The sequence below is a fragment of the Meleagris gallopavo genome, chromosome 3 (genome assembly GCF_905368555.1).
Source record: "Meleagris gallopavo chromosome 3, MGAL_WU_HG_1.1, whole genome shotgun sequence".
Classification (NCBI taxonomy): Eukaryota; Metazoa; Chordata; class Aves; order Galliformes; family Phasianidae; genus Meleagris; species Meleagris gallopavo.
In genome coordinates, this window is record NC_139406.1 from 42595475 (window position 1) to 42617921 (window position 22447).

The window sequence follows — 22447 nt, forward strand, 5'->3', positions numbered from 1 at the left end:
GAGAGATGAAACCATTTCTCAGAAAACGTTGTTCAGAGGAAAATAACTTATGGGGCTATTATTCTTTATTGATACCTTTATTGGAACTCTAAGACTTAATACTTCCCTTTTAAATCTTATCTTTAGTTCATATCAGAGTAGTCCAGTGTCTCGGGTTGACTTTAAAGACCTTTAGAGATATTCCTACTGCATTCCCAGGTTCAGAGGCAGAAAGGGAAATCCCCCCCTCAGGTAAAATTGTCAGGATTTCTTCAGGATTTTTCTCTCCCTCTTGTGAGAGATGTCACAAGTTTTCTCTTTAGCCCTCATTTCTGACATGGCGTGTAGCCTGTTTTCTTAGGTCATCTGAACATTTTCACCAAATAGATCATGTTGCTGTTGGAGAATCTTAAAAGGTAGTGATTTCTCTTTGTTTTCTTCAGGAGGCAGCTAGTAGACTTTGTGTTGGATCTTTCAACTGTAGGCTTACAGTCACTGTAGAACATATGCCAGGGAGAGAGGAATGTGAAGAGTATTGTTCTTTATGAGGAACCGAGTTGGAGCTGATGTGGATGGTTTTGCACTTAGCACTGATTATTTGTTATGGCAAAATGTTCACCTTTTTGTCATGTGTTTCAAGTTCATGCTCAGAGGTTCTGTCCAAAATAAGTCTACTGCACTTCTTGCTGTCCATCTTAGAAGCTGAAATTAATGTGTTTGGTTTTGTGTGTGTGTGGGTGTGTGTGTGTGTGTGTGAGTGAGTGTGACATTATCTAATGATTCTATAGGGCATGTTACCAGAAGCATGTTATAAATAAACTGTGTGTGTTGCTTTTGGAGATATTTCTTAAGGTTTGGGGAAAAGGGGAGTATCCTGGCACGTACTGATCTAGACTTTAGAACAGGAGAGTTCATTTGGAAGGGACTGTCAATGATCATAGAGTCTGAGTGCTTCAGAGCTAGCCAACATTTAAACCATGTTGTTGATGGTGCAGATTCGTGTGAGCACAGCATGCAAGCTCTTGTTTGTGGCTGGTGAAAATACACAGCTAATGGTGGTGAGTGTTGAAAAACAGTAGCTCCATCAGATAGTGGTACAGAGCTCTTTGTATCTGTTTTAGTTTCCACGGAAATACATACAGCATTATTTTCAGAGCAACCTACGTATTTCAGTATGAATACATTCCAGTTACAAGCTAGGCCTTTGCTGATGTATCATGGTGGCACGCGCGGCGTGCGACCATTGGCAAGGTGGGAAAAGCTGCTTTGTCTTTCTTTTGCCTTAGGCTCCCTCTGAAAACACTTGTCTGAAAGTTGTGAGTGTACATCCGGTGATGGAGGGCTGTGATTTGGGTAATGTAGCAGCTCAGGTAGACCAGATTTAGATTAGTGGAATGTAGGGGATTTACTGGCAGGGGGTGAGGTGTCACACAGGGTCACTGGAATGGCTTATCACTGCATGTTTTATTTGTGACTTTCTTTAATCCACTAAGTAGGGTGTTACCCTTCCCTGTTATAGCACCATATTTGGTAAGCAGACTTCTCTTGGACAAAAGATGTTTTTTAGGTTATGCGGCGGTTTTGTGTTTAGAAGTGCAATTGATTTTTGAATAAATCCTTTCATTAGCCAACTGTGAGATCTGTGTCACTTGAACTGCCAAACGTTCCTATCTCTGTTTTAATTGGATACGTCACTTTCCTTTTTGCAGGGGGTGGGCAGTGTGCAGGGTGAAGTCTTGGCCTTGTGTGAGATGCAGGGAGCGTTGTAGGTGATAGTGGAGGGAAAGGGTTTTGCCAGAAGTGGGTAATAAGAGCTTATCTCAGACAAGGTGGCTGTGGGAGCAGTGTTCTTTGTGCGGGAGCTAGAATGAGAAGCGTTCTTAAGGTTGCCACTTCCTTTTCAGCTGTGTAAGTTGTCAAAATAGGGAAATTAACACTTCAGAAAATGAGTGCTGTATTTTAGATGTTGTGAGCTTGGCAGTGTTTAAGATAGATCTTTTAGATTAGATTTAAGATATGTTTATCGTTCGTATAAATCTGAAGTCCTGTGTAACTGGAAATGATTTACATATGAGAAATATGTTACAGCTAACTTGTGCTGTTGAAGGTTGGCTCGCTTCATTTAATTCAGATGAGCAAGCCAGAACTTGAATGAGGTTTCTAGGTCATTGTGTCCTTTAGGAACCCATTCCCCTGAAAGGGAAATCAATATTTGCTCGTGGCTTTCTTTGTCCCCTGGGTATGCCACCGTATTTTGAGGTTTGCCTCTGTTTTGGTCGGGGAGGAGGAGGGAGAATTAACTGTTAGGAGTTATTTCCAAACTTTCTTTATAACGTTAACAGGGCAGAACGTAGAAGAGGATTAAAAAGAAGGCTGAAAATGTGTGTAAGTGTTACAGTACCAAGTCTGGTTAGGGCCCAGGCAGTTATCTCCTGCTGGCAGCAGAGCAGCAGCTGCTGCTGGGTGATTAAACTGTTAACAGTGCCTGCTTACGTCACCTTTCCGAGAACACTAGTACCGGTATGTGTGATTTACTATAACAAGATCTTAAGTTTTTCCTGTTGGCAGATGACATGTAATATTTACAAAGGTCTTGGTTTCTCTCCAGTAGAAACATTTCAGATAAAGTGATATATGAAAGGAAAAAGTAACACTTGAATTTCCATATAAAATAATGCAAGGACACATTTTTACCTTAAAACACATCTTAAGTCTACTGTCTTGACTGTTGTTTTTTTTTCCTGCGTACGGGCATATAAATTGTTCTAAGACTCCTGAGAGTCAAGACGGTGCTGCCTTACTACTGGAATGCTAATGAAAACAGACTAACCCAGTAGCTTTCTCATTCTTTTGTATTAAAAATAGCTTTACAGCATACTTCTGTACTGTACACAAAAAAAGCTAGCAGCTAGATAACCTCAAACTTTAGTCCTTCTGGGAGAGAAAATAAAGAATTTCACTGTTCACTTTCTTCTGTGAATCTGGTAAGGTGTTTAAGAGGCTGAAGAATACGTGATGTAAGAACGGTCATTATAGTCTTGTAAAGGATTGCTGTACATCCTGGTAGCTTTTGGCAGCTGCCAGTAGCAGAGAGCTGAGGAAGAGTGTAAATGCAGATCAAGGCAAAGTAAATACATTTTTCCCAAGTTTTCAAAACTGTGGAAAGTATTTATAAAATAATACAAGCAGCCCACAGAACAAGGGGCTAGTTCATTAACTTTGTTCTGATTCTTGTATAAACTGTTTGCCCAGTCAGGATCACGTTCATGGATTTCTTCTTAGATAAACCTTGTGCTGTAGAGGCTGGCAGTAACATAGGGGCAGCATAGCTGTCCCGAGGATGATAATTAGTGGATGCTTGCATGAAGGTCATGGGTTTTGTTAATTTTGTAAGATAGATGTCAGAAGGAACTTAGGCTTTTGGTGATGGTATGGGAAAGGGAACAGAGGACTGACGTGTTTTGGTAGCAGCTGCGACAGCTCCAAGTAAGTTTTGTGGTCAGTGTCAGTGAGAAACTGGCATCACACCCTGACTCACTGCTGGCTCTGTCTGTTGCTTTACAGAATGGCTTCCTGAAATGCACTGAAGTAGCTTTGCTATTGTTCCTTAGTTGTTCTTACAAACAGTCTATCAGTGGTTGAGCTTCAGGGGGTTCACAGTCAGTTGGAGCTCAGTTTGTGATATGCAGTTGTGTACTGATTTTGGACAAAAGTTGCTGTTTATTTAATGGAGTCTGATAAATGGCTGACGCAGGATTATTTGCTGTGGATGAGTCTGATTACTTAAGTGCCTGGTAGAGGGCAGTTAGGAAGTACTGGAAAGTCCTACACACGTACAGTCACAGTGACTTTTCATTATGCAGCATTGTCATATGACAGTCTGATAATCTTTCTCAAGTTAATATTAGTATTTTAAAAGCAATCCTTTGACTGCTTCCATCTGCAATGAGTAGCAAATCTTCTGCCCTGCTTGCAAAATCATGGGAAAGGTAGAAAGCATGTAATAAAATTAGGCTTGTTTAATTGGAAGATTTGTTTAATAGGGGACATCTTTTATGTGCTACTTCCTTAGTGCTTCTAATTTGCATTGTGTTAAATTACAAGGAAAATTAAGTTCAGCAAAGCTTGATTTGGATGATTGCAAATAGGTAATTTTTTAGCTGTGTCAGTTTATGATTCTGCCTTGGCCTGTGGAGTTGTAGCTTGCTGAAGATCTTGGAATTCCAAACTTAAGACAAACCATGCCTGTTGTGGGTTGTCATGCTGTTATATTAAGGAATTAAAATTGTTGAAGGATGGGCATGAGCTTTTGGTGGTGTGGGGAATTGGTTGTTTTCTAGAGGGAAAGGTGGTATTCCAGTTGCTAACCTGTGATGGAATGCTGAGGGCAGAAAGAGACAGTCATTGTTATCGATGTTATCGAGAAACTGCTTTCATGTAGTTTGCCATTTGCTTAGATAGAAAATAAATTCTTTAATGATTGCTTCTTAGGCCTAAACTCTTCTGCTGCAGAGTATTTGTGAAAGTAAAGGCATTGTTCATTCTTAAGTTTCTCTTAATTTTAGATGATCACAGTCGAGTAAAACTGCAGAACACAGAGAATGACTATATCAATGCCAGCCTAGTGGTCATAGAAGAAGCTCAGAGATGCTATATCTTAACACAGGTAAGTCATACCAATTAAGAGGTACTACAGGGAATATATATGGGAGAACTGGATTTGTACAATGGTAATTTATGTTTGGATGATTCCTCATCACTGTGTATTATGTATTTTATGCTAACAGCCTGTTTGATCTACTTGTGAACACATATTTTAATAAAAAGATAAAGGGGAATGCTTAAGTGTATATAGTTGACTGTCTTTAAAGCTTTGTAGATATTTCCTGCTCTTCAGGTAATAATGGTTTTATGCTATTAAATATAGACTTTCAAAAGATGTATTATACTTCATAGCTCTGACAGTATTATCTCCTGTTCTATATGCTTATATGTATATAAATAAGCATAGCAAGTGTAAAACAGAATATGAAGTTAAATAAAATTAGGGGTACACAGAATTTTTATTCTTTCTATTAGTGTGAAAGTATAAAACAATACTACTTAATTCATCTTGTTTCTTTTCAGTATGCCTGCAATAATTTTTCTTCTAACTGCACAGTAGTGTTGATGCTGAAACTAAAGCATCCATTCCCTGAGTTTTTATTGCTTTGATTAAACTTTAAGTACTTGAGTGATTTGTGCAGTGTGGTTGCTTTCTTTCCTGTCTTCTCTATCATTTTGTTAATAGCTTGGTTAAACTTTGTCCAAAAAGACTTTCTTCAGTTTCACGCAGTAAAACATTAGTCATGTTCTTGCTTATGCATTCTCCCATTCATTCTTCTTTTTGCCACACAGGGTCCACTACCTAATACGTGTTGTCATTTTTGGCTAATGGTATGGCAACAAAAAACCAAAGCAGTTGTTATGCTGAACAGAATTGTTGAAAAAGACTCGGTGAGTAACTTCAGATGTTCTGCTTAGGTTATAAAGGGAACCATGCAGTTCTAATATTGCCGAACAAACAGATTGATTGTTATTGTGTAAAGAATCAACACTTCTTCATTGGTGTACAGCGTAATGTGTATATACTATACCATTAAACAAAGTGATGGAGCTAAGGTAAAATTAATTTCACTAAAGCCAGCATCAAGTATACATCCAGAAAGGTGAAAGTAACGTGATGAAACAGGAGTGCATAGAGACAGAACTAAGATGAAGTAGAAGCAATATAGGTAAAAAATAAAAAATGAAACCTGCTCTAGAAAGAAAAGAAAGGAAAAAAAACAAAAAACAAGTGGGAAGATGCATTTGAATTAAAGCTTTAGATTATTTCAGAGCAGTGTACTTTTGTGTAGTGTTAGGAACTGTTCATAACAGTCCAGGCTGCCTCCACCAACTGTCAAAGTGGTCTAATTATTTTGGATTACTTACAATTGGTGGTATACATACAAAGTATATCAATCTTCTGTTATTGTGTAGGTGTTTTTTTTCTACTAATGTGCCTAAAATCACTGTGGATTTGAATGATAAATGCATGTCATTTTGTGGAGGTTTTTTTCTTTCCCTAGGGTGTATTTGTTAGTGAAATTTTTTTGCCTACTTCATGGAAGAAGTCATTTATTTACCTACAGTGAGCTTGAATGCAAAGCAAGAGGAGTAAAGGATGAGGAAGTTCTGCATTGCTAATTCGTTCTTGTGTTTCACTAAATCTTCCAATTTTCAGCAAGGCTTAGGGAAATAGGCACTGTCTGTTGCATCACTTCTGTAAATGTGCAGATGTCCTTGTCAGAAATGCAGGGAAGAAATGTTGAAATAGATGAGTAAAGATCTCTGTAGAGAACTAGGTGGAAAGCTGGGAAAGGGTGAAGGGTTATGGTCTCAAGATGCACTGGAACTGTTGTGAAGGGGAGAGTGAACAGCTACAGCTGAAATGCCTAACACCAATTGAAACTGTTGCAGTCACTTGAGTGTAAACTTTACAGAATCTGAGAATTCCTCAAACTAGGAGCAGTAATGTGTACTTTAATCTACTATACTGTATTAAAAGGTCTCGAATTTGGTAGCAAAAAGCCCAGGGTGCGAAGGTATTTAATTAGATTTTTCTTTTTCTTTTTTTTTCTTTTTCCACATAGGTGAAATGTGCACAGTACTGGCCAACGAGAGGAGAAGAATTTATGATGTTTAGTGAAACAGGTTTTCGTGTGAGGCTAGTATCGGAAGATGTCAAATCCTATTACACTGTTCACCTGCTGCAATTAGAAAATATCAACGTAAGCTTTTGGAGTCTGTGTATCTCATATTCCTGACCTTAAATATATAATGCAAAGCACTTAGCACACTGTCACTGCAGGTGTAATGGAGCTTTTACACTGAAAATTATAACGTGTTTGCTTTTAATAATGTTGAGGATGAAGTGTGGCATATAGCAAGTGAGTAAATCTCAATCAAAGTGTTAAGAGGAAGTCCTTCAGCACTTTTTTCTAGTATTGTTCATTTGGCAGTATCTTAGCGTGCTGAATTCTTATTGGTGGTAGAGATGATCCTAAGAGGAGCTGTAAGAAAGACCTTAAAAGGAAGAACCTAGGATGTGAAGCTTCTGATTTCTTTTGAATATCAGAAATGATACCCTGTTGTTACTATATATTTTTTTTTAACTGTAGTTTTCCACGTATTTCAGTGCAGCTAAGTAAGTTTGGGGTGGGGGGGGGTGGGATAATTGCCACCTGTGGATAGGTAACATTATCTCCTCTTGCTTACCTCCCCTTTCGCTCCACAGGACCAACCATCCTTTTCTCTTAAAAATTAAGCACTTTGACAATTTAATCAAGTTAAGCTCAAAAAAAATTGTTCCTGGCCTGAGCTTGGGTTGGAATTTGCTGCTTCTGTTTCAGAACTGAAGACAGGATTGAAGAGCTTGTCTGTTTGTTCCAGCTATGTCTTGTAAGATATTCTCTCTCCCTATAAACCTTGCCTTATATTAATTGAAAGTGATCGTATGGCAAGTTTTATTCAAAGTTGTCTTGTCAGTGGATTTGGGAAAGGAAAACTTGAAGAGGATTTTTCTTTTGCATGTTGTTTTATACAACTAAGTTTTGATACGTTTGATCAAAGTTATTTGAATTTATAGTAACTCTTAATGATACTTTGAAACAAGTACCATTTGTTTGTTAATTTGAAACCTCCCTCACGAGATCAACATGATAAAACTTGGCATGTTGTTCCTTCATTTATTCAATGACAGAAGAGCTTTATGAAATTCTGACCTACTGACTTGGAGAATTTCTGTTAGTCTTTGGTTTGTTAACAGCAAAGGCTAAGAAAAAGAGCAGTACTGCTTGCAAGATAGGATCTGGGAAAGAACTACTCTCCTTTTTGGAAAGCTGAGGCAAGTTTTCCTAACTATCAAAAAGGCCTTTTTTTTTTTTCTTTTTTTTCTTCTAATAATTATTTGACTACCATTGGCCTGTAATCTTGGATTTCCTGATTTTTTTTAAAGAATGCAATTTTCGTGATACATCTGTGTTTGGACATAACATTAGCAGGAAAATGTGGAGATCATATAAGGAACAGCAAAGTACATGAACACTGTAGTAAACTTTGTGGCTTAAAGCTACTGAGAGCTGAAATGCCTGGGTTTACTGGACTGTTAATGCAGGCCCCATCAGTGTTACATAGACATTCTTCTAAGTAACTTTACTCACACAAATACTTGGCAAACTTACTGTACTGAGTTCTTATTTTATGCCCTAATACTTCTATAAGGTTTGAAGAATGTTAACTCCAAATAATATTTTGTATGTAAAACAGCTAGAAGAAACAGAACGTAGTTAGTTACTCAAAGGGGGGGAAAAAAACAACAAGAGCAACACAGTTCCCGGGATAATAACACTGTGAATTGCCAGTGCAGCCTTTTGTAAGAATTTTGAAGTGTGTCATTAAGATTAGTGGGAACTGAGTATTCACATAGAATTGAAATGTGAGCTTAACTGTGCTCATGCACTTTAACTCTGGAGAGAGCTTTTGTGGGGACAGAATAGGAAACCATTTAGCCACTTGATGCCTGGAATATAGGATGAGTCAGAAATACAATTTTATTCCGAGTTCCAAGAATACTTAAGAAATTTTAGCATTTCCATGAAAACACAGAGAACTTAAATGCTTTACAGTACAGCTATTCAGAACTCAAGTAAATTATTTGTGTTACTTTAGCAAATCTCACTAATACACAAGCAAAATGAATATGTATCAAAAGAATCGTTTAATGTTCTTACCTGTAGGACAAAACCTGAGTATTTGTTTCTAATTTAAGAGCAATTAGAAATACAGGTGATAGGGATTTGAGGGGTAGTGTGTGGTTTTTAGGGTTAGATGGTGATATTTGACAGTTTGATTGGTTTAGATCTGTTTCGGGCAAGTGTTTGTTTTTGCTGTTGTGGCTGGAGTTGCCCAAAAACTTTGTAGAGATGATGTTCATTGGTGTCTTTTTCTCAGCTCCCCTTAAGGAAAGACTGAATGTGAAGGCTTCTATAAACCTTTGCTACAATGGAAAATAAGAACAGAGGAAAATACTGTGCTTACATGATAAATTTGTAATCATTTACTTGAAAAGCATTGCATGTCTGTGACTTGAAGTAACACCTCCAAGTGTAATGGAGAAGTTGATAAGTGTTTTAGAGCCTTTTGTTAAATGCATGCTTCATTGGATGGAGTGACTGTTTGGTGACTATCATCATATTCTGGGTGAATTGTTAGGTATTCACAGGTAATTTCTGTAAGATTCCACCATGTACAGAATGTGTAATTGATTAAGCTTTTTGGCTTTCCTTGTGATGAGTACTTAAAAGAAAAGGAAAAACTGTATTTCCAGTAACTTCTGGTGTGGTGGCCAGGTAGCGTGAAGATCACCCACAGGGTATAATGCAGTGAGTGCTGATGAACTTAAGGGGAATAGATTGGTACTGGGGAATTCAGGGAAGCTTCAGGGAACAAAGGAGTATCAGAATCTGAGGGAAACCAGAGATTGGCTCGATGCTGAAATGGAGCAGTGGAAAGGAATTGAAATGTGTTTGTTTTTCCCCCCCTTACCCCCTTTGAGTAACTTTTGTTCTGAATTATGTTCTGTTTCTTCTAGCTGTTTTACATACAAAACATTATTTGGAGTTAGCATTCTTCAAGCCTTATAGAAGCACTAGGGCATAAAATAAAAATTCAGTACAGTAAGTTTGCTAAGTATTTGTGTGAGTAAAGGTGTCTGAGGCTGGGTTCCTAGAAATAAGAGTAAAGCAGCTTGAGGAGAGGTAGTAATCTAGATTTGTTGCAACGTTAGTGGTAGGAGACTTTAGAGTAAGGCTTCTTAATACATTTCAGGTGGAAGCACAGGATCAATGTAGTAATGAAGATAAGGTTAGAGTTGCTGTTGGTTTCCAGTGTTCAAAATTTTAAATGTCTGAAGAAGGTACTCTTCAGGTTATGAAGGCAGCAATCTAATGGCAGGCCGTGTTCTGTTATCTCATATATAACGTGATTTTTGTCATTGTGACTGTATGTATATTTATGTAACTGCTGCAGTGGTTGGAAGGAATTTCAGAAACATGGCATATGCTTGTTTTAAACTCTAGGACGTTCACACCACTCTGAAAAGTTTAAGCAGGTATTTTACTTCTCATTGCATAAGAAATAAGGCATAAGAAATAAGGAGATATTAGGAAAAATATCAATTCCTTACAAGAGTCTGGGTTTTCCTTTCTTGTATGTGCTTTACAGATTTAGAAGGCATAACTCCGAGGAGAGGATACGTACTACTTTTGCAAAGCAGAATGTTTGTGAGGATTATTTAGCTGCATTATCTTCATTACAATTTTTTATGTAATTTGAAAGCTGTTCTGCCAGGCATTAGAATGAGGAAATAAAGAAGGTTGTGGTAAAAGTCAGTATTTTGATTGTCAGTACTTCTGTAGTACTCCAGAGCACACCTCATTTCTATACAAATTAAATGTTAATGCATTTGAGGCCTGATTGTGAAATACAAGACCACCACTGGGATTTGTGTGTATTTTTATTCGTTGATATGTTAGACCATTTAAGTAGCCTATCAGCTGTCACAGCTTTTTTTTTTTAAGGTGTGTTTATGTGAAATTTGACAAGGTGAGCATTTTCTGTCTTAACTTGGTTTGCTTGACACTGAAAGCATCAGCTTCTTTGAGCAATTGGATAGTACTTTATTCCTGTTCAGGCTCTCAGGTGACTGAATCTAAGGTGACGAGAGTTGTTCTGAGACTTTTGTCCCCTTCTTAATTGGATTATTGGATATTCACCGTACAATGATTGTGGTAAGGTTTATTTTGTGGAAAGGTTGCCTCGTTGCCTTATATTATTCTTCTGCTCTGATCCTTGCATGCTTGTAACTTGGAGCATGGCTTGCGATGGTGCTGCAGGTCCTGCCAGCTATCAGTGGAAAGCTGTGCAGTGTGGTATTATCTTCCAAGCTAACCAGTTTTAGCTGTAATTATTTGCTGTAAGCTTATCCCAGTATTTCATGAAACATCCACTAGAATGGTTTGACAGCATTTTTCAAAAAGTTAAAATATTATATGATGACCTCTGTAGGATATTTTCTGTAGGATAGGTAGCTAGGCTTAAAGAATAAGTATTAGAAGAATACGGCACAGTAACTATAGAATAAACTGATTCTCAGTTGTCAAGCAGAAAAGCATTACCTGCTTAAACCATTTACCTACATAAACCTACTTATACCATTTATATATCTGTAAAATGTGTAGTACCTGTCTGAATCCTGAGGCTTAGCTTTTTTCTTTAAAAGAACGTTTAACATTTACAGCTTATCAGCTTTAAATAATCAGCTGTTCCTTAACTGAATTTCTGTCACTCAACAGTTGTGAATCCTTACCAAGCCAAACCTTTTCTCTCTAGAGTCTTGCAAGAGTTCATGTAGGAGGTACCTGTGGTGCATGGCTAGCCACAACTCCCCAAAACAAAGAAGTTCTTCAAGAAAGAATGGTACAGTTACTTACATAAAGACAGTATTTCAGTTGTCCAGCTTGACTGCCAAGCACCACTTGAAAGAGTCCTTCTGTGTGAGAGAGAAAATGTGGGAGGTTTCAAAGAGTCAAATGGGACTTGGCTGTATGTTTAAAAACTGCAAGTTCAAAGACCAGTCAGTTGCAGTGCTTTGAAATGAGACTCATAAAGAGAGATGAAGAGACCAGGTATTTTTAAATGAGCTTAAGTGATGGAAAATTCTGGAATGGATAAAGCTCTCATACAGTATGGGGAGGAAGAAAAAGTAATTCAGTGAACTAGAGATGGGTGAGATGTACAGTAGCATTGATCTACTTTTCCATTAGGTATAGCGTTCTCCAGATTAGTGTATGCATGGGGGGACACTTGGCAATGTGCTGGAAGCACTGTTGTGTGTTTTTCTTTGTTTAAAGATGAGGATGCTAGTGCTTACTACAGTAAGGGATTTAAAGACAAACAAACAAAACAAAACAAAAAAACAAAAAAAAAAAAAACAAGAAAAACTCGACTCCATCCCACAGGTCAGCTTTATTTTCCATAGATAAGTACTGCTTTTTATTGTCTTGAGGTATAAGGGAGGCTTTCATCTGGAATACTGTTAAGAATCTTGAGGGGGAGGAGAGAGTACAGATTACCACTTCAAAAGATCACCTACATTCAGAAGAAACACCTTTAAGCTTCTCTTTACCTATTATGTTCTATCTCTGCTCTCCAGTTTTCCTCTTTATTTTGTCAGTTGATTAATTATTTTTCTGGAGATTTTTTTTTTTTGAGGAAATTGCTTAGCATGTTACATTCCTTAAATTTTTATAACTACCAAACTTCTTTTCAAGAACATCTCCTTCATGATATTTTAAAAAGTTGACTAGTTAAAGTAACTCGGTGTCATTAAAACTACATCTCAGCTGAGAACACAAACTTTTAATGCTTTGCTTCAGACAAATAAGAAAGGAAAATCCCTGTATTTATGGAATTGAGGAGGGTTTGGTAAGATTTCAAAAAGGAAAACTTAATGTATACTCATGTACCAAGTGTGATGGGTCAGACCGTTTTCCATGTTGAGCTTTTATCCAAAAGATGAAACATCCCTGCAAAATGTTGTGTATTTGAGGTTGAATTGAGTCACAGCAATAGATCTTGTTGTCTGTGGAAATGTGCAGTCTTGCAGTATCAGGGCAAAAGACAGTGTGAGAATATTCTTGTTCTTGTGGTAACTATGAATGAACTGGGCAATCATAGTTCCGCAAAGGAGTTTCACACGTTATCCCTCATATAGCTTGTTACTGAAAAAGAAAAATGGATTTTCTGTAATGCACGGATACCTTAAATCTATTGATGTTTCAAGTATATGCAAGTTTATGTAGATTTTAATATCCGTGGAAAAATAGGTAAAATGGAGGGAGGTTAAAAATTCCTGCAATAAAATTACTGACAAAATTGTCTCAGAATCAGCGTGTAACAAGGAGAGGAGAGGCAAGGAGTAGCATTTAGCAGCAAATCTGAAGGAGTTCTGCAAAGATATGGCTCAAATTCATGACTGAAGCTTTTCAGTCGTGCAGATTTGCTTACTGTTATTTCGTGTGGTGTTCGAATTCTTATTTACTTCCAATGAACGAATACTTCAAGCTCAGTCTTGTTGCACATTCTTGGTACTCTCAGTGTTGCAGTTAGTAGAAAGGAGACACTGGTACCTCTTGGTATTGTACCCTGCTCTGAGCAGAAGAGAGTGCTTGCAGTGCTGATGGGTATTTTTTCAGTTCTGTCCACCATAACATGATTGCTGTCAGCCATTAAATTGCATTAATGGTTAAGAAGGAATATTTGAAGGCAAGTAGTAAAGCAAAAAATAAAACAGTGAAAGTTTGAGAAGAGGAAAAACGATATTTAGTAATAATTTCAAAGGGGAAAAAACTACTAATGCAGGTGATGAAATGCTTCAGATTGCATCGTTAGTAGTCATCCAACTTGCAGAAAGATATTAGATTGTTTATCTGAATGGGAGTTTTAAAATAGAGTTGTATTGATTTGGACTGGGGAAATGTGTGCTAACTAAACACAAATTGAGTACTTTCTAGTTGCATTGTTTGTTTTTACTTCTAGAGTGGAGAATCCAGGATGATATCTCACTTTCATTATACTACGTGGCCAGATTTTGGAGTCCCTGAATCCCCAGCTTCATTCCTGAACTTCCTTTTTAAAGTCAGAGAATCTGGTTGCCTAAGTCCTGAACATGGACCTGCAGTGGTTCACTGTAGTGCAGGGATAGGACGATCCGGCACGTTTTCATTAGTAGACTCTTGTCTGGTTCTGGTAAGTACTTAGTTGTTTTCTGTCACTGCTTTCCTTCCCACGCTCTGCCTTCGTTCCCATTACGGGTGTTTCGGTCAGAAGGCTTTAAAACCATTTAAGGTAATGACGTATCAGTAAAAGTTTTTTGTTAGGGCATCAGGCTTTTTTCCTTCATGTTTTAATGATTATAAACAAAAGTCTTAAAATACACTGATAAATCTATCTGGAGGTATTTCACCCTTTTCACAGCGTTCTGGAAAGTACATAGGCAGCATTCTTTGTCTTTTGTATGAGATACACAGAATGATTGAGATTAGCCTAGGTTTAGACTCATGGACTGTATCATTATTCATAATTTGAGTGCACTTTAAATGTTAAATAAAATTTAAAATACCTGTAAGTTTTGTGTGATTTTTTTCAAATTTCAGAATCCACTTTTGGCTCTGTTGGTTAATAGTGAGAGGTATGGCATAGGATTAAGGAAAAGGATTTCATCCTAAGTCTAAACTAGTCATCTTATGTTTTGAGTATGCCCTCTCAATTTATTCTTCAGGTTTTTTTGTGTATTTTAAAAAACCAAAAAACAAAACCCAAGGTGTGTATTTTGATGCAAACATACTTTAACATTAAAAGAATTAAAGCAATCACTGCAAGGAGTGCAGATATGTGATTTAAACTGTTCCCATGAGTCTAGTGTGGAGCTCAAGATGTGTGTGTTGCATGTAAATTAGAGGATCTGCTTTAAATAAGGAAATGTCTGCCCTACTCCAAACTGCTGTTCTGTTCGGGATTTGCAGGAAATACTACTTTATGATTCTGATTGTGATAGGCCTATTTTGAAGTACATCTTAGAATAAAACCAAGTGCATCTAAATTCCTCAAAGTTAAGACTTGATAATAGAGTACTGATTTATTTGGTTAATACATGGTTGTAGATTTGCTTAGGACAAGCTTTCGTTAATTATTTACTTTTTATTTTTCCTGTGAAAACCAATTTAGAAACTTGAGGTGTTAATTTCTTATGTAACTAATAGGAACATAATGTGACAAAATTAATTTTTAGTTTGCATTTTGTGATTCACATCTTTTTATCTGTAATTTTTCTTAACCGTATCTATGACACTTTCAATATAACCTTCTTTACAGATGGAAAAAAAGGATCCGTTTTCTGTAGATATTAAGAAGGTGTTATTGGATATGAGAAAATACCGAATGGGACTTATTCAGACACCTGATCAACTAAGATTTTCATATATGGCCGTAATAGAAGGAGCAAAATTTATAATGGGGGATTCAACTATACAGGTAATTACTTTAGCTCTGTGTGTTTAAGCATAAACAGTAGACTGCTAACAGTAGTTAAAAATGAGCTCTGAGCTACTTTAAAATCATCAATTTTGTGGGTTTAAAATAAACTACCTTTTTCAGTATGTTTCTTGAGGGTATTAAAGGTACAGTCCTTTCTAGCTGCTAAACTCCTAATCCTGTGTAAGTGTCTTCTCTGAGATACAGACAAGTTATTTTTGCATTTCTAATTTTAAAAAGATCAAGTCAGTATTTTCAGTGCTGAAAAGCAGAAGTAATACTCGGTATCTTTGAAAAGATAACAACAATCTCTGCTGGATTTCCCTTCTTGCCCTATGTTTTCTTAGCAGTAATAATTGCCTGATGGTAAAAATGAGCTTTATTAGTAAAGCTTCATTTTTTTTTTCATATCCTTTAAATTTTATATTACACTTAGTAGAATCTAGCTAAATATTGTGAATTTCAGAGATTACCAAATCTTACTGCTCTGTCAGTGTAGTTTGCAGTAATTATGGTAGCTACAGCTATTTCAAATGTCTGTGTGGGGGAGGGAGGGCCAGGAGGAGAGGTTGTGTAACAGACTTAATTCTGCTTTCATATGCTAGGGCTTTTTTGATTGATTCATTAAAATTAGTGAAGCAGATCAGCTTAAACATGCATCTCCTGCTGTTCTGGAAGTTGTCAGATTCTTCTTCTAGGATTTTTTTCTTGACTTGCTATGTATATAAAATCATTTTACACAGTTACTTACCAACATGTAGAGAGTTTGCTGCTCATCTAACAGCTGCACTGAGGGCCTAGAATACTGCATGATTCATCCAAACGTGTACAGCCTCCTACCTTTCTGGAGCTTTCTTTCTGGGAATATGAACGTGTTCTCTTTCCATAATTTTCCTGCTTTGTTTATTAAAAAGCTGTGCTTCAAGTTGTGCAGCTCTGCTTCCCACGTACTTGCAGAAACAAGAAATCTTGCAATATAGATAGACAGAAGGAAGTGTTGTCAACTTGGAATACTCTCATCAACTTTGTTATTTCTGCATTCTGCATGTTTTCTGTGGTGATTGTTCAGATGGCCTGTCTTAAGTCAGTGTTTTCTGCAGTGTAGTTAGTTGTGGAGATGCTTTTCTCTTTCTGCATCATGGTCATGTGCAGAAAATCAATACGTGTTTGACCCAAGCCTGCAGTACATACAGAAGCATTTCCCCTTTCAAGGTCAGCTAGATTTTTTTTTTTCCCCACCCATAGAGAATTGTTGCACTGTCCAGAGTGTGAGAGGTGTTGGAGTGAGCATGTAGTAATGACAGATTTCTCTAACACTAACCAAATGCTGGTCTTTGACTTCCCCATGGATTTCAGTAAAACTCTGCAGGCAAGCAGTTTACTGGCCTATAATGGAGTGATGGGGCGTTGGTAGATGGGGAAGGGTGATGGATGTCATTTACCTGGACTTCTGTGAAGCCTTTGACATGGTCCCTCACCACATGCTTCTCTCTAAATTGGAGAGGTGTGGATTTGAAGGATGAACTGTTCGATGGATTAGGAGTTGGTTGGCTGGACACAGCCAAAGGGTTGCGATTAATGGTTCTGTGTCAGGGTGGAGACCGATCACAAGCGGTGTCCCTCAGGGATCAGTCTTGGGACTGGTGCTCTTCAACATCTTCATCAGTGACATAGATGATGGCATTGAGTGCACCCTCAGCAAGTTTGTGGATGACACCAAGCTGAGCAGTGTGTTCAATGCATTGGAAGGAAGGGAATCCATCCAGAAGAACCTGGACAGGCTGGAGAAGTGGGCCCATGAAAACCTAATGAGGTTCAATAAGGGCAAGTGCAGGGTGCTGCACTTTGGCTGGGGCAATCCCAGGTATTTATACAAACTGGGGGAAGAATTCCTTGAGAGCAGCTCTGTGGAGAAGGTCCTGGTGGACGAGAAGCTGGACGTGAGCCAGCAGTGTGCACTTGCAGCCCAGAAGGCCAACTGTGTTCTCGGCTGCATTAAAGGAGATGGCCAGCAGGGAGAGGGAGGTCATCCCAGCATGCAGGCTGGGGTCCCTAATAAAAGAAAGACACAGAACCCTTGGAACGAGTCCAGAGGAGGGCCGCTAAGATGATCAGAGGGCTGGAGCACCTGTGGAGAAAGGTTGAGAGAACTGGGCTTATTTAGCTTGGAGAAGAGAAGACTTTAGGGAGACCTCACTGTGATCTTCCAATACTTGAAGGGAGCATATAAACAGGAGGGGGAACAAATGTTTATCAGGGTGGATAGTGATAGGACAAGGGGGAGTGGTTTTAAACTGTGATAAGGGAGATATTGGTTAGATATTAGGAGGAATTTTTTCACTCAGCGGGTGGTGACACACTGGCACAGCTTGCCCAAGGAAGTTGTGGATGTCCCATCCCTGGAGGCATTCAAGGCCAGGCTGGATGTGGCTCTGGGCAGCCTGGTCTGGTGGTTGGCAACCCTGCACATAGCAGGGGGGTTGAAACTAGATGGTCATTGTGGTCCTCTTCAACCCAGGCCATTCTGTGGTTCTATGAAACACAGCCCACACTTGGCTGCAGCTGTATTATTTATATCAGGATCGGAGAATACTTTTCCTCTCACTTAGCACATCTGGGGCTTCCACCCAAGACCCTCACAAAGGGAGACCCACAGAGTTGTGTGGTTGGTGCGCTGATAGCGTGGTTTTGTAACTAAAGCACTGACTTGCTTCCTGATAGTACTGCAGTACTATGTGCTATAAATGAGATGGAACAAGCCTCAAGTTTTCAATAAAATTCCTTCTTAACAAAGTTAAATTGTTTCAGTGACGCAGCAGAATAACTTGTCACTCTTCAGAAAACAGCTGTTGAAATGAGTGGACTCAGGTAAACGAATTTGTGGCTTTGAAAGTACAAGGAAGGTTTAATTGCTTAGATCCACAGAGGTGTTTTGCTGACATGGAACATCACAGCTTTGTATTGATGTTTGTGAATCCCCAAAACTGGAGCTGTTGTTCAGCTGACAGGATCAGGTGAAAATCTTACTATTGCCCATACATCTTATTTATTGTATCCATTTGTTCCAAGAGGCAATACAGGCCCTAAAGCTTAGCTACCTTACTCAAACGTTTTGGTTGTTATTTTGAGGATGGTTGTATGACAGTGATGGAAACTTCATCACTTGTTTGTTCCAGACATCATTTCACAACCTCAGTTCCAGAGATGCATTTTTATTTTTATTTTTATTTTTAAGTTGCAGATGCTATCGTCTAATTGGAAACTTTAACACCACAGTCCTTGCTGCTTGTTTGCCTAAAGGTGTACTTTTTTGCAGTCCTGACATTCAAATAGTCTTGTCATGGAGATTTAAACTTAACATTTCATTCTGAACTAGCCATTTGAGCCAACTTATTGCATTTGCAGTACAATGAGTGGTGGGAAATTCCTTTTGTGTAGTAAAATTAGTAAGCTTGTCTCTGATTTCAGTTCTTCCTATGTGCTCGTTACCCCAGATTTAGTATTTGTCTTAGCCAGCAAATATCTTACTGACACAGTCTTGTGAGAAGACTTTCTCTGGAAGTAAGGTGAATCTACGCTGTGGATTTTCTTAAATTGTTAGTGGCGGTTTCTTTATAAAGCAAAACAAAAGCTGTGCAGTGGAGGAGTTAGTTTATTGCGAATGCTGATTCAATGGCTGGAAAATCAGCATCGTGGGGTGGGTAGTCTGAGTAGCTTCATTTATGAATAGCTATGGTTTTGACATCAGTTTCTGAGGAATATATTTTTAGGTCTGTCTTGAATTTGTTCAACAGATGACAATCTGGCACTCGTTTTGCAAAGAGTCCATTCACAGTTGATCTTTCTAATCACAGACATTTAAAAGTGATTAATGGACCCCAAGGTATTCAATGTCCTTATTTTGGCAGCAATTCTTTGCCTTCCTTTTACCTTCTGTTACTTGCAGGTTTTCTTATGCGTAAACTTTTTTTCATGCAAGAAAGACTTCAGAGAAGTCATCATTAGGACAAATGTCTAGCATACCAATTTAGTTTTTATTTTCATTTATTTTTTCCTTCCATCTTGTTTCAGAATACTTCTCCAAGCAAAGTGAATTTCTGTCTTGTGATGTAGTAGATCTGTAGGCTAATGGGACTTAGATGAATTAACAGATTGCAACTTTGGTATCAGTAACGCTGGTTGTTTTTAGGCAGCTCTTGCACGTAAGAACCTACTGTGTTTTGGAGCCAAGAAAGGTAACAGCACAGTGTAGGCATATGGAGAAAGAGAGTAAGGTGACAAGAAATCACTGAATAGTGCAGGACCGTACAAGACAAGCTTACTTCCTCATTTTGGAGCTATTGTGAATAGTATAAACCAGCATCTTCACTGTATCATCATGAAATAGAGAAATATGAAAAGGGATCATTGAATGATATGGAGGACGTAGTTACCCAGAGGTTCAGCGCATGCAATAGAGGCCTTGGAAAAAGGCTGAAGAAATGGTGGATGATAGAGTTAGAACATATCAAATGCTGTATAGAGGCCTTGCTTTGGGTTTCCTTCCTACCTCCTTACCCACAGCTTTCTGGACAGGCTGGGCAGAAGCCCTAATTACTCTTACAACAGTGGCTCCTAGGTAAAGAGTGTTCAGTTGTAGAGCAAGAAGGCATGTGACACTAGGAGTACAGCAGTTATACTGAGGACTGTAGTGTGGAGCTGCCCATGAGCCCATGAGTGTCAGGTACTGGATTTCTGTTTACTGTAAACAGTTTCTCAGCTTCATGTCTCTGGTTTGAGTGAACTTAGCAAGTGGTTTTTGAGATGAGTAAAACTTCAGTCTCTTTATTGATGACCTGGATGAGGGCATTAAGAGCACCCTGAGTAAATTTGTGGATGACACCAAGCTGGGTGGAAGTGTCGATCTGCCTGGAGGTAGCGAGGCCCTACAGAAGGATCTGGACAGGCTAGAGAGCTGGGCTGAAGCCAATGGGATGAGGTTCAAGGCTGAATGCCAGGTCCTGCTCTTGGACCACAACAACCCCAGGCAATGCTACAGGCTTGGGGCAGAGTGGCTGGAGGATTGTGTAGAGGAAATGGACCTGGGGGTATTGATTGATGCTCGGGTGAACATGAGGCAGCAGTGTGCCAGGTGGCCAAGAAGGCCAATGGCATCCTGGCTTGTATCAGAAATAGCGCAGCCAGCGGGAGCAGGGAAGTGATCGTCCCTCTGTACTCAGTGCTGGTGAGGCCACATCTCAGGTGCTGTGTTCAGTTTTGGGCCCCTCACTGCGAGAAAGACATTGAGGCCCTGGAGCACATCCAGAGAAGGGCGACAAAGCTGTGAGGGGTCTGGAGCACAGGTCTTATAGAGAGCAGTTGAGGGAGCTGGGATTGCTTAGTCTGGAGGAGAGGAGGCTCAGAGGAGACCTTATCACTCTCTATAACTACCTGAAGGGAGGTTGTAGTGAGCTGGGGTCAGCCTCTTCTCTCGTGTAGGTAGTGATAGGATGAGAGGGAATGACCTCAAGTTGTGCCAGGGGAGATTCAGGCTGGATGTTAGGAAATACTACTTCTCCAAAAGAGTCAGGCACTGGAATGGGCTGCTCAGGGAGGTGGTGGAGTCACTGACCCTGGAGGTGTTCAAGGAATGTTTGGATGTTGTGATGAGGGACATGGTTTAGTGAGAACTATTGGTGATAGATGGACGGTTGGACTGGGTGATTTTGTGGGTCTTTCCCAACCTTGGTGATTCTGTGATTCTATGGATGCTGGCAGAAGAGAGATGATCTAATTAGAAAGTGGTGCTGTACTTGTGCCTTTGTGCTATTGATGTCACATCAGTTGCAAAATATGTATTAAAAAAAACTACAATCTCCAAAGCCATTATACTAAAATATAAACAATGTAGAAGGAAGATATTTCAGCTCCTTCTACAATGTTGATGTTTTCTGATGCCAGCATTACATCTAAGAAGGGTAGTCTTGTATATCTAGATTTTGGCAAGTCTTAGGAAACTTCAAAATCTCTTCCTTGTTTTCTTCATAGGAGTCTCTGACAGACTCTGTTCATTTTATTTTTTTTCCTGTCAGTTGTATAAGGACATGTCAGTACTATCCTAATTTTCAATGCAGATTTACTATGCTAAGCCTGCCCTTCCCATTCCTTTTTTCAAATTCCCTATCTCATTCCAAAAAACAAGTTTCCTTAAGCCTTTTGAAGGCTGTAGGAATTAATTTGGGTGGCCATTTATCTAATGAGAACTGTCTCATCTCTGAGATGTAGTGTGAACTTCTCTAAAAACAAAGGAAAGTATACATCAGCAATCCCTACAAAATACTGCTGAAGTAAAGACAGCTTGTGCTGTTCATGCAGCAAAACCTGATCTTCTGATCTTTAATATGAATATTCTTAAGAGTTTTGTGCTTATCTGTCATGTAAAAGTAAGAAAATGTAATCACTGGAGTCTTTGATTAAAATTTGTGTAATTAGTTACAGCCATCATACCTACCGCTCTGTGTTGGTAGGAATGGCTGTAATATTTGGTCTGTCTGGGAATTGTTTATGCTGGCTCGTTAGATTTCTTTTTTTTTTTTTTTTTCTTCAGAACACACACCTTCACTGCAGTGTTCTCGCGTTTGGTTTTAGCTCTGTTGCTGAAGTATAGTGTAATTAGCAAAGTTAATATTTGTCATGGTTGTGCTATTACACTATCCCTTACAGTAAATTTAGGGAGAATGTGTTCTTGGTGGTAGAAGTTGATTTGTGAATTGCAGTAACTGAGAAAAATATGTTAGCAAGATCCTAGTATTTCAGCAGCATTAAGTATTTCTACTAATATAACCGGCCTGTTGTTGGAGAACATCTTTGTCTGACCTTGTTTATTTGTCTAGTAACTTCTATTTTTGATCTCATAGATCCTTTAATCCACATCTGCAGCTATTCTGTAGGAAGTTATCTTAGCCAAAGAGTACCTTCAGTGTTAGGAGAATGTTTGAAACATATTCTTTTTGTTTGCAGAAACGGTGGAAGGAGCTCTCTAAGGAGGACCAGGCGCCAAGTAGCGAGCAGTCTCCTCCACACCCAGCCAAAATAACCACCGAGAAGTACAATGGGAACAGCGTAGGCCTGGAGAGTAAAGATCAAATGGATAAAATAAGTACTGGGCTGTCCACTAAAGTTCAGGATGGCACAGATGGAAACGTTGAAAGGTAGGTAAAATGAAGACACTCTTTAGAAGACAGGTGCTTTTTGAGGAGTTGAGTTACTGTGGGCTTTTCTGATCATAAACCTTGAAGATCTTTCTTTAGCAGAG

At 38.7% G+C, this 22447-nt stretch overlaps 1 protein-coding gene across 2 annotated transcripts in view; it reads left to right on the plus strand.

The window, feature by feature from the left end:
- PTPN2 (protein tyrosine phosphatase non-receptor type 2) overlaps positions 1-22447 on the plus strand; it is a 33608-nt gene that overhangs the window by 5418 nt on the left and 5743 nt on the right. For both annotated transcript variants that reach the window (XM_085220740.1, XM_085220739.1), the window contains exons 3-8: positions 4545-4645; positions 5377-5475; positions 6654-6791; positions 13660-13869; positions 14995-15153; positions 22153-22343. In XM_085220740.1, the coding sequence (XP_085076866.1) occupies positions 4545-4645; positions 5377-5475; positions 6654-6791; positions 13660-13869; positions 14995-15153; positions 22153-22343 (898 nt within the window). The remainder of the gene's footprint in view (positions 1-4544; positions 4646-5376; positions 5476-6653; positions 6792-13659; positions 13870-14994; positions 15154-22152; positions 22344-22447) is intronic.